The sequence below is a fragment of the Orycteropus afer genome, unplaced genomic scaffold (assembly GCF_000298275.1).
Source record: "Orycteropus afer afer isolate SDZICR_OR568_19922 unplaced genomic scaffold, OryAfe1.0 scaffold00150, whole genome shotgun sequence".
NCBI classification, from domain to species: domain Eukaryota; kingdom Metazoa; phylum Chordata; class Mammalia; order Tubulidentata; family Orycteropodidae; genus Orycteropus; species Orycteropus afer.
In genome coordinates, this window is record NW_006921737.1 from 1,574,362 (window position 1) to 1,587,040 (window position 12,679).

Below are 12,679 nucleotides of genomic sequence, written 5' to 3' on the forward strand. Positions count from 1 at the left end.
GCCTGGCTACCACTGTCAACCACTCGGAGGGGGATCTATGTAGGAGATCCTGGATAGAGTGGGAGAACAATGTGGAATAAAACTCAAAATCATTAAAAAAAAGGGGGGGGGAGGGGACCAGTTTTGCTGGTCTGATAGAGCCTGATGGAACCATTGAGACTATGGCCCCTAGCTGCCCTTCAAGTCTGGAACTGAACCCACTCCTGAGGCTTCCAGCCAAACAAAAGACAGGCATATGAGCTGAACATTTACATTAGGTAGATCCGCTCTTTGGAGAGATCAATCATGGGAGAATAGAAGGGCTGTGTATGCACAGGGAGACAGATTGGGGGGCAGGAGTACATGGGAAGGAAGGACACTGGGAAGAGAGAACTATGGGGAGGAAGTGAGAAGGGAGTTATTGCATTGTGGGAAATTGCAGTCAATGTCATGAGACAGTGTATGTGAGCTGCTGTACAGAGAGTGAATTTGTTCTGTAAACTTTCACCAAAATCACACACAAAAAATCATAAATAAATAAACCCTGTAGAACAGAGCTGTACTCTGACACACGTGCTATGACAGGCATGGTGCTAGGGGCTTTTCAAGCAACACTGCTCAATAACGCTATCATTTGTTATAAACCTCACTTTCCAGATGGAGAAACTGAGGCACAGAGATATTAGGTAACTCACTCTAAGTGACACAGCTAATAAATGGAAAAGCCAGGATTTCAACCTGGTTCTCCTTAACTTCAGAGTCCATTGCCTTTGCCTCCTCATTTTACAAATGAGAGGAAGAGTAACTTGCTCAAGGACATCCAGCGGCACCCATCACACTTTCTGTACCTTTGATTGGAAACTCATCAGTGCCCTGGTACCAGTCTAAAGATGAGATAAGTAGACCTCCAAGCCAGGTGCCTCTTCCAGAAAATATTGCCCCACTCTGCGCATACAAGCAACAGGAAAAGAGAGACATAGGGAGTGGGTATTAAGTATGTCACATGCCACTTCTTAGACACAAAAGATTCATGATATTGAGGAAACTGATACTTCCCCATGTCCTTGGCATAGTCTTTGCTCCCCTCTCAGCATCATGTAGGCCAGCAGTGTCACTAGGGAGGTGTGGATCACACTGTGTAAAACTGTCAGAGGGGGTGACACACCAAAATGACTGTCTACAAAATTGTTGTGTATTGTTTCAGCAGAAATTTATTATTTTTTACCAAAGTATTCCTGTAGTTAGTTATAACAACAAAAACATTTCTTCATAAGTCTAGCTTACTTGTGTCAGTATACCTCCAAGGCTAAACTATGCTAATTTATTTTTTGAACCTTCTAATGTGAGTGAGTCAGAACTATCATTATTACCCAATTACAGTGATACGTTGACTCATGTGGTTTCGTCCACACGTGCTACAATCATGCACTACAAGCACGCGCTATTGTTTTCATTGCTGCCGGTGTTTTTATAGTTGCTGATTTTGTCAAATTTTCTAAGCCTTTAGCTATAATAGTGGGGTGATTACTATTTGTGAACCCATATCAACAACTATTTTGAGAATGAATTAGTAATTAAAGGAAAAGAATGAGAAAAATTTAAAAACAGCTTTTTTCTCTGTTACCAATAATGTAATTCAATGTAGAAAGATTTTACAAAACAGTTTTGTTGTTAGTATTCATATAATCTAAGAAATACTACATTTAAACAATTTACAACTATTAAATTACAATTATTCTATGATTAAAATGGATAATAAACATTACTAAGGATTCTCTGTGGTCTGATATGGGAGGAAGTCTATGTTGGAGGAGGGGAGGTAACACCATGAGTTAGCACACTGGGCGACATCAACCCTAGTGATGCCACTGATGCAGACTGTGTCCCCTCCATCTTTAACCTGGCTCAGAGAGAACAAAACAGAAGACAAGCAGAGATCCAGTGACTGAATAGAGAAAATATAAAGGTATTTTACTGCTAATGATGCAGTTTCAAAAGCAAGAGAGTCGCTACCCTTGAAGAGATAAAGGCTTCTAGTCCCTTTGAAAGGGCTGGATTGAGCTTCAGCGTGAGACATTCGGGCTGGGCTGCCCTCTGCAGGCCCGGATGCGCAGGGAGATTTGGTAGAGCTCCATCGTTGCCTTCGCATCTTCCACTGAGCTGTGTCCCAACTGGCTGTTCTGCAGACAAAGGTACAGGGTAGGGACTTGGGATGGGGCTGTGTCCAGAGGTCCACTGGGGGCAGTTCAGGCCTGGCTGCATTCTCTGGGTATTCCTCTGTTGAGAGTGGCTTTCCTTTCCTCATAAGGGCTTCCCTTCCAGACACTCCAGATTGGGTGTTGGGGATACCTGGTGGGATTCTTTTCTCGTTGCCATTATCACTCTGTATTATTAAGTGAGAAGGTAGTGTTGTGGCCCTGGCTGGCTTGTGGGAGGACACCTGCCCCATGTACTGGGCACTATGCTAGGTGTTTTACATGTGGGGTCTCCATGAATCCTCCTCTATTATTGCCTTGCTATTATAGATGAGGAAACGGAGGCACAGAGAGGCCACCTGCTCTTATCCACTCTGCTGTACAGAGAAGGAAGCTGAGGACTGAATCAGAAGGAACTGCCAGAAGCAGAAGATGGCATGAGCTCCCTTCTCTGCTCACCAGTGGGGATGGGAAGGGAGGATGGAGAGGGGCTAGAAAGAGCTCAGGATTCGGAATCAGACTCAAGTTCAAGTCCCAATTCCCCTCTTACAAGCTCTGTGAATGTGGGCAGGCAAGCCACCATTCCTCTCTGGGCCTCATTTTCCTCTTCTGTAAAATGCACCTGATCAGATCTTCCTTAGAAGATTGAATGAGAGCAAGCCAAGTTCAGTTCCTCAAGGATTTGTTGACTGTAGTAAGGCACTTTCCTTTCCCTATGTGATGTGATCCACCACATGGGCAGCTTGGAGCCAGAGCCCACAGGGCCACCATCTTGTTGCCTCCCAAGGGAGGCAGGCCCTAGAGGTAACACTGCCCCACATTAGCTCCTGTGTCACAAGGATGTGTTCTGGCTCCAAGAACAAGCAGTACTACTGACCACATGCAAAGGGCTGGGGCAGGTGTCTAGGGGCATCGATGCAGGCAGAACTTGTTGGGGCAGGGCTGGGAACCCCAACTCAGGGGTGAAAGGACAGAGCCTGAGAGGGGGCCCAGGCCAAAGAGGGACCTTTGGTCTGGCTCAAAGCCCCCAGAACTAGGCCCCAGACTGACAGTCATGGAGTGACAAGGGCTCTGAGAAAAGCCCAAAGTGGTCCTTATGTGCCAAAAGGCTAGGAGAGAGAGGCCTTGGCTCCAGCTCCTTCATTCCCTGGCTCCATACCATCCCTGCTCCCAGGTGCCTGGCTAGGATAGATTTCTCTTCAAAGTTCTGCTCATATTCTCCCTTCTTCATGGGAGGCTCTCTGCTATTATCTTGACCAAGATTCCTTCTTCAAACTCAGTTCAAATCAAGCCTCCTCCCCTGCCACTCTGTCTTTTGTCCCTGCCTCAAGACCCTTCCTGACATCAAACAGTTCCATAGTGGTTAGTGATAATCTGGTTATAGGCCTTCTCATTCAACCAAGGACAACCTCAAGGACAGGAAGGGCCGGGTCTTGCTCACCTCTGTCCCCAGCATCTGTCCCATAGTCTAGCACAGGTTTGTTGTTAGTTGCCATCCAGTTGATTCCAACTCATGGTGACCCCAAGTGTGCAGAGTAGAACTGCTCCATAGGGTTTCAAGGCCGTAAGCTTTAGGAAGCAGATCACCAGAACTGTCTTTCAAGGTGCCTCTGGGTGGGTTCAAACCACCTATCTTTTGGCTAGTGCTCAAGTGTTTACCCTTTGTGCCACCAGGGATTCCAAATCAAACCCATTGCCATCAAGATGATTTTGACTCATAGCAACCCTGTAGAAAAAAACTCACTGCCGTCGAGTTGGATCTGACTCATAGCAACCCCTCCTAGGGTTTCCGAGGCAGTATCACTACAGAAGCAGATTGTCCAATCTTCCTTCTGAGGAGTGGCTGGTGAGTTTGTACCACCAGCCTTCTGTTTAGCAGCAAACCCTGTAGAGTCTCACTGCCGTCAAGTTGGATGTGACTCATAGTGACCCCTCCTTGGGTTTCTGAGGTAGTATCACTATGAAAGTAGATTGCCCAACCTGTTGGTCTGAAAGCTCCCCACCTGAGGCAGCAAGGAGCTCTGGTAGCACAGTGGTTAAGCATCTGGCTGCTAATCAAAAGGTCAGTAGTTTGAAGCCATCAGCTGCTCTGTGGGAGAAAGATGAAGCAGTCTGCTTCCATAAAGATTTACAGCTTTGGAAACTCTGTGGGGCAGTTCTACTCTGCCTGATAGGGTTGCTATGAGTCAGAATTGACTCTGGCAGTGGGTTTAGTTTTCTGCCCTGTCTCCCACAGAGAGACCAACTACTACATTCCTTTGCCCCAGGGGCTTTGCTGAAGCCTTTTCTGCCAGAAGTCTTGCAGTGCTGAGGAGTTAGGCCTCCAGGAGCAGGGTTCAACCAGTGGCTGATGGGAGTTGGTATATAAATACACCAGCCTCCTGGACCCTCTGGTGGGATAAATCCAAGGTGTGTGATTTACACCATTTTCCAGAGATCCCCAATGGGATTAAACTCCAGTAATCTACTGGGTAGTCCCTGGGTGGCACAAATGGTTAAGTACTTAGCTATTAACCAAAAGGTTGGCTCTTCAAATCTACCCAGAAACACCTCAGAAGAAAGGCCTGGAGATCTACTTCTGAAAGATCTAAAGCAAAAACTGAAAAGTTGCCATGGAGCTAATTCTGACTCATGGTGACCCCATGTGTGTCATTGAAACCATAGAGTTTTCAATGGCTGTGGTGCAGTTTTACTCTGACACACAAAGGGTCGCCATGAGTCAGAATTGGCTCCACAGCAACTGGTTGTTTTTTGTTTGTTTTAACCCACTGGGTAACTGATTTCATTTAAAAAGCAAACAAACAAACAAAATCTTGTACTGGGTACCTTCCCTTCCCTGCTTCTCACCCTCACTCTCCTGGGGTCACTGCTCACAGTTCTTCCACCCAGATCTTTGTCTCGGAGTTTGCTTCTGGGGGAAGCCCAAGCAAAGACAACCCCCTCTCTCACAAGCACTCAGCCTCTCAGGAGAATGAGGAAGACAGTGTGTCTTTGGGGCCAAATATTTGCCCTGGGGCCACTGGGGGTTCTTAGAGGACTGGACTGCTGAGGAATGTGCAGCTGCGTGTCCTGCTGGGCGCTACTGGCCCAGGCAGTTCTGGATGGCCTGGCCTGGGAGGGGAGGGGCAGGTACGCACCTGGATGCGTCTCTTGAGAAGGCGTTCACTCAGCACCCGGAGGGAGACCCGTTTGCAGTGGTCCAGGTTGGCCTGGTGCCTCAGCAGCAAGTCAGTGGATGTGTCGTAGATATTGTACCTGCTCATGTCCTCTTTCAGCGCCTTGAAGTCATGCTTCAGGTCATGGCCCACCACCAGCTTGCCTTTCAGGAGCTGTAGGATCTGGCCAGGAAAACAGGAAAATGCGTGCCCCCATGTGTCACCCGGGGTCTCTGGGTGGACAGTGCAGTGTGGTCACAGGACTATCAGGAACAGCCCTCCTCAAATTACTTGCTGTGTGATGCAGGGCAAATCACTGTCCCTCTGTGGGCTTCAAACATATCATCCATACAGTACAGAAATTGGAACACATCCTGTCTTACACTCAGCAATTTTGGATCTGTGCAAAAGGCCTATCACGGCCCCCTTAGATGTGTAATAGCAATGGCCCCCACAGAACACTTACCATGACGTCATTTAATCATCTCAACAACCTCACTGTCGTAGACAACCCCCACCAAAGATGTCCACATCCTAATCTCTAGAACCTGTGAATATGCTAGATTACATGGCAAAGGGGAATTAAGGTTTCAGGTGGATATTGTTGAGTTGATTCCAACTCATAGCAACCCTACAGCACACAGTAGAACTGCCCCCATAGGTTTCCTAGGCTGTAATCTTTACAGAAGCAGCTCACCAGGTCTTTTCTCCGACAGAGCAGGTTCAAACTGTTTGTTTTAACCCACTGGTTAACTGATTTCATTTAAAAAAAAAGAAACAAACAAACAAACAAAAATGCTTTACTGGGTACCTTTCTTTCCCTGTCTCTCACTCTCCTAGGGTCACTGCTCACAGTTCTTCCACTCAGGTCCTTGTTTTAGGGTTTGCTTCCATGGAAGCCCAAGCAAAGACAACCCTTTCTCTCACAAGCACTCAGCCTCTCAGAACAATGAGGAAGACAGTGTGTCTTCGGGGCCAAATATTTGACTTGGGGCCACTGGGGGTCCTTAGAGGACTGGACCACTGAGGAATGTGCAGCTGCGTGCCTTGAAGTGCCCCAAAGTGCGTGCCCATGAAGTGGTTTCAAACAGCTGACCTTTCAGTTAGCAGCCAAGCACTTAATCATTGTGGCACCACTAAGGTTGCTAATCAGCTGATTATCCTGGATTATTTGAGCGGGCCCAGTGAAATCCCACAGTTCCTTATATGAGGAGGAGGGAGGCTGGAATGAACAGACATGAGAAGAACTCCACCTGCTGTTACTGGTTTTGAAGAAAAAGGGAGGGGCTGTAAACTAAAGAATGTGGGCAGTTTCTGTTGTTGTTATGTGCCGTTGAGTGGGACCCGACTCATAGTGAGCCCTCCTTGGGTTTCCGAGGCAATATCACTACGGAAGTAGATTGCCCCATCTTCCTTCCAAGGAGTGGCTGGTGGGTTTGAACTGCCAGCCTTCTGGTTAGCAGTCAAGTGCCTTAGGCACTAAGCTACCAATGGGCAGCCTCTAGAAGATGAAAAAGGCAAGGAAATAAAGTCTCTCCTCGCAGCGCCAGAAGGAACCCAGCCCTGTCAACACTTTGATTTTAGTCTGTGAGACCCATGTTGGACTCCTGACGGACATGTATGAAAATTAAGGAGATCTGGTGGTGCAGTGGTTAAGGCATTTGGCTGCTAACCAAAAAGTCGACGGTTTGAAACCCCCAGCCACTCCATGGGAGAAAAATGAGGTAATCTGCTTCTCAAAGATTTCCAACCTTGAATTTGGGTGAAAGGAAAGGCAATATACCAAAAGTGAGTGACCAACAGAATAACACTAAGGAAAAGGAAGACACGGAGAGGTGCATAAGAGGTACCAACAACAAAGGCAAACACTTTTACATACACAATACTGCATGATCAGTAATAAACATTAATCTACAGATGGATACATAGGTAGACAGGCTAAATGATCTGGTATGGCTAGGCAAAAGGGAATATATCCATGACCACATATAAGTTTAGCAGACAATATTTCTACAAACATGTCATACACATGACAGAGCAAAAAGGGAGGTAAAGTTATGATAACTTCTTAGCCACAGCCAAACACCTTGAGGGAGTGAGTCACTGAGCCCATGGGCTCTGGACCATGGTCACAGGGGACATCAAGCTCAATTGGCATAGTGCCTAAGGCATTTGACTGCTAACCAGAAGGCTGGCATTCCAAACCCACCAGCCACTCCTCGGAAGGAAGGTTGGGCAATCTAGTTCCACAGTGATACCACCTCAGAAACCCAAGGAGGGGTCACTATGAGTCAAAATTGACTTAACAACAGTGAGCTTGGTGTTTTTGTTTTTACTATCCAAAAATATTGTTCTGCATCCAACTTTGGTGAGTGGCAACTGGGGTCTTAAAAGCTCGAGTGGCCATCTAAGATGCAACAATTGGTCTCTCCTCATCCAGAGCAAAGAAGAATGAAGAAAATTAAAGACACATGGCAACAATTAGTCCAAGGGACTAGTGGACCATGGGCACCTCAGCCTACGTGACCCTGAGACCAGAAGAATTAGATGGTGCCCAGCTACCACTTCCAACCATTAGGAAAAGGATCAAAATAGGAGATCCTGGATAGAGTGGGAGAAAAATGTGGAACAAAACTCAAAATCAGTAAAAAAAAAAAAAAGACCAGATTTACTGGTCTGATATAGATAAACTGGTGAAACCGTCAAGACTATGGCCCCTAGTCACCCTTGTTGTTGTTGTTATGTGCCGTCGAGTCGGCCCCGACTCATAGCGACCCCTCCTTGGGTTTCCGAGGCAGTATCACTACGGAAGTAGGATTGCCCAACCTTCCTTCCGAGGAGTGGCTGGTGGGTTTGAACCGCCAGCCGTCTGGTTAGCAGGCAAGTGTCTTAGCCACTATGCTACCAGAGCTCCCATTAGGGCCTGGAATTAAGTTCACTCCCATGGCTTAACTTTCAGCCAAACAATAGACAGACCTACAAAGTGAACAATTATACCATGTAGATACACTCCTTAGAACAATCACCCATGGGAGATCAGAAGGGCAGCATTTGCACAGGGAGATAGCTCAGAGGACAGGAATGCATAGGAAAGCAGCAGAGGGGAAAAGTAACCATGGGAAGAGAGCAGGAAGAGAGCTGTTACATTCTGGGGATTGCAATCAAAATGTGTACGAATTGTTGAGTGGAAAATGAATTTTCCCTGTAAACTTACACCCAAATCACAAAAAAAAAAAAAAAAAAAAAAGGATTTACAACCTTGGAAACCCTAAGGGGCAGTTCTACTCTGTCCTATAGGGTCACTATGAGTCAGCATTCACTCAAAGGCAGTGAGTTTTGGTTTTTTGATTTGTACGATAACAACGTGTGTTGTTTTAAATCACTAAGTTTATGATTTTGTGACAGCTGCTCCAGAAAACTAATATAGCAATGAAGGGAGGCCATTTTTAACAGAATTTCATAGCTGAAGACCCTGAAGCATAGAGAAAGAAGTCACCTGGCCGAGGTTACTATGATTTTAAAACAAGCTCCTTGACACTCCTCTCACAAAGGACTGATGAATTTCCCTCCCCTTGAGTGTGGGCAGTCCTGTGTGACTCCTGAGGCCAGGTCTGAACAGGCCACATGGGTTCCTCTTGGCTACCATTCTCACTCTCTCTCTGTCTCTGTCTCTGTGTGTATGTGTCTGTCTGTCTCTTTATCTTTCTCTCTCCATGTCTGTCTCTCACACTTTCTCCTCCATTTGTCTCTCTGTGTGTGTCATTCTCTCTGTTTCTGTCTCTCTGTGCCCCTGTCTGTCCATCTCTCTCTGTTTCTCTGTCTTATCTTTCTCCCTAGTTCTGTCTGTCTGTCTCTGTCTGTAGCAGGTACCCTGGGAGCTCTGAGCTGACACAAAAGAAGTTCAGCCACCTTAAAGCCACCTCAAAGAGACTGTGGGGAGAGGCCACTTGGAGAGAAATGCCTGAGGAGCCTGGCATCAGCTATGAGATTTGTGGGGCACAAACCTTTCCAAGAGTCCAGCCCAGCCTGTAGACAAATCAGCTGACATTGAGTGAAGCAGAGATAAGCTATTCCCACTAGCCCTACCCAAACTGCAGGTGGGTAAGTAAAAGAAATACTGGTATTGTTCTAACCACTAAGTTTTGGAGTAATTTGCTTAAGCACAATAGACATTTGGGACAGTCCCACAGTGGAGTGGCAGAGCCAGGGTTCATCAAAGCCAGTGTGCTGACCCCTGCACATTTGTAACCACCACACTGGGTGGGAAGAGCAGGCCAGCCCAGAGCTCCACAGCCCACTGCCAGGCTACGGGTGGGACCCTGAGCAAGCCCAGTCCTCTCCTCTCTCTCCTTCTCTCCCATAGTGGCCCCTAGAACAGCCTCCTAAGCAATAACTGCAACAGGCCAGTTATGTTACTTTAATGTGCCTAGAAGTTGGCAGGATGGAAGGGGGAACCTGAACACAGAATTGGGGCAGCTGCAGTGGGGAAAGGGCAAAGCTCTGGGCTCGTAGCTGATTCTGGCCCACCTTGGGATGGCTTTCTGACAACTTTTGTCTCTCTCCAACACATCCCAGGACATAGTCTATACTCCCAGCAAAAGCATTCTGGGTGACTGACACCTTCCTGCATCCTGCTTCTCCTAGACATTAGTGGTCTCCTAGGGTATCATGTTGTCTCTTTATATACTCTCAGAGAGGTGAAGTGGCTTGTTCAGGTCACAGTACTGGAAGCAGAGTCTATCCACCAACTGTCCCGTGTGGGGATCCTGTGAGGAGGACTTCAGTCAGCAGGCAATTAATTCCACAAGACTGCTCCCCCTTCCAGACACATGGGGTCACCATGAGTCTGAGTCAATGCAGTGGCAACTGTGGTTTTTGTTTTGTTTTGTTTTTAGGAGGCCCCCTGGCCATGATGATGCAGGGATCTCCCTAAATAGTGATGCTTTAAAAGATAACAGTGTGGGCCCCGACCACTGCAAAAAACTCCCTCAGGGAAGCTGGTAAAGGGAACTTATCAAGAGAAACTGCAGGCCGGCAGCCCAGCCAAGGTAGGGTACAGTGGAATGAGGAAGGGGCTGGCTAGGAAGGAGGTGGTACCGAGTGGGTGGCTGTGGTTCATGTGCCTTTTCTCCCTGAAAGCCTTTATGTTTCTGAATAATGTGGCCTGTTTTCCATCTGGGCTTGGCTCAGGCCCAGTTCACACGGAGCCCTGAAGGACCTTGTCAGCTGCCCCAGAAATGGCCACAGCTTTCATGACAGAGGATCAAGTCATTGTGACCAGGATTCCTGGGAAATTCCTGAGCCTGAGAGTCAGGGGTTGGGGGTTTTTGCATCGTCACGAAACTAAAAACCAAACCAAGAAACCCATTGCTGTTGAGTGGTTTCTGACTGAAAGAGACCTGAGAGGACAGAATAGAACTGCCTCATAGGGTTTTCAAGGCTGTAATCTTTACAGAAGGAGACTGCCACGTCTTTCTCCCATTGACCACCTGGTGGAATTGAACTCCCAACCTTTCAGTTTGCACCAAGCACTTAACCACTGCCCCACCAGGGCTCCTTATGAACCAAAAAGAGAGAAATAAACTAAGAGGACATAGCTAAGCAGAAGAAATGAAGAGGAAGAAGGGAAAAAGAAGAGAACAGACCATTTAGCAGAACAAGACCAACAACACCTCAGCAAAAAGATACTGGGGACTGGTCAGAAAAGATCACTGGGGCTTCACTGTGTGGACTCAGGGACCTCAAAAACCCTCTCCGAGCCTCTGTTTCCCCAATTGTAAGGTAAGAACCTAGAGAGGTGAGGCAGCCAGGGTTCCACTGGCTTCCTGATGTGCGGCTGAGGTAGGGGGCCTGCCAAAGGCCAGGGAAGGACAGAGAGATACCAGCTGGCTGGGCCCCCAGGATTGTGTGCCCTGCTAACTGTTAGACCTACCCTGAGTCAGCCTCATGAGGCAGGTATGTCAGACTTTACCACTGTCAAATGAAGGGGATGGAAACACTCAAATTCCTGGAAAGAATTGAAGTAGGGGTGGGGGTGGGATAGGGAGAATGGACTTGTACCAATCTCTCATCAGCCCAGCACTAGGCCAGGTAATTTTCTTACCTCAGCACCAGGGCTCTCAACAAGAATATTAGTCCTGTTTCACAGAGGAGAGAGCTGAGGGTCAGAGAGGTTAAGGGACTTGCCCAGGTCACAAGGCAGTGAGAGCTGTGATGCGATGTCTGGATCTGCCTGAGCCTATCATTATTATTGTTGTTATTGCTCCTATTGTTCTTGTTGCCATCTGCTGAGAACCTGGCATTGAATATTAGCATTAACTCCCTGGGTTGCACAAAATGTTAACGTACTCTACTGCTAACCGAACCGTTAGAGCTTCCAGTTCACTGAAAGGAGCTTTGGAAGAAAGGCTTGGTGATCTACTTCTGAAAATCAGTCATCGAAAACCTTATGGACCACAATGATCTGATCACAAGCAATCACAGGTGACACAGGACTGGGCAGCATTTCATTTTGTTGTGCATTTTGTTCCACGAGTCGGGGGCTACTTGATGGCAGGTAACAGCAAGAAAAAGAAGCATTAGGAGGGAGTCCCTGGGCGGTGCAAACGTTTAAACACTTGGTTGCTAAGCAAAACGTTGGTGGTTCAAGTCCACCCAGAGGTGCCTGGGAAGAAAGGCCTGGCAATCTACTTCTGAAAAATCAGCCACTGAAAACCCTATGGATCAAAGACATATGGAAACAATTAGTCCAAGGGGCTAAAAGACCATGGGAATCTCAGCCTAGCCAACCCTGAGACCAGAAGAACTAGATAGTGCCTGGTTACCAATGCCAACCACTCAGAAAAGGATCAAAATCAGAGAAAAATATGTGGAACAAAATTTAAAACATAAAACAAGAACAGTCTAATAGAGATTGGTGAAACCCCTGAGACTATGGCCCTGGGTTACCCTTCAGGTCTGGAAGTGAACTCACTCCTGTGGGTTAGCTCTCAGCCAAAAAGTAGGCAGGCCTATGAGCTGAACAACTACACCAGGGAGATACAATCCTTAAAACAGTCAATGGTGGGATATTGGAAGGGCAGGATTTGCACAAGGAGAAAGCTAGACAGGCAGGAATGCATAAAACAACACAGGAAAGAGGTGGGAGGAGAACTGTTCCATTGTGGGGATTGTAATCTGTGCTGTGAAACAAAATGTGTATGAACTGTTGAGTGTAAAATGAATATGCTTTGTAAATAATCACCCAAATCACAATTTCTTTTTTTTTTTTTTAATTGTGATTTGGGTGAAGATTTACAGAGCAAATTCACTTTCCATACAGCAGTTCACATATACTTTGTCTCATGTCAT

At 46.9% G+C, this 12,679-nt stretch overlaps 1 protein-coding gene across 1 annotated transcript in view; it reads right to left on the bottom strand.

Annotated features, from left to right (window-relative positions):
• Positions 1 to 2,042: 2,042 nt before the first annotated feature.
• ISG20 (interferon stimulated exonuclease gene 20) overlaps positions 2,043 to 12,679 on the bottom strand; it is a 19,829-nt gene continuing 9,192 nt past the window's right edge. The window contains exons 2-3 of the mRNA XM_007946113.1: positions 5,312 to 5,512; positions 2,043 to 2,159 (exon numbers count right to left, since the gene is read on the bottom strand). Coding sequence (XP_007944304.1) covers positions 2,043 to 2,159; positions 5,312 to 5,512 — 318 coding nt within the window. The remainder of the gene's footprint in view (positions 2,160 to 5,311; positions 5,513 to 12,679) is intronic.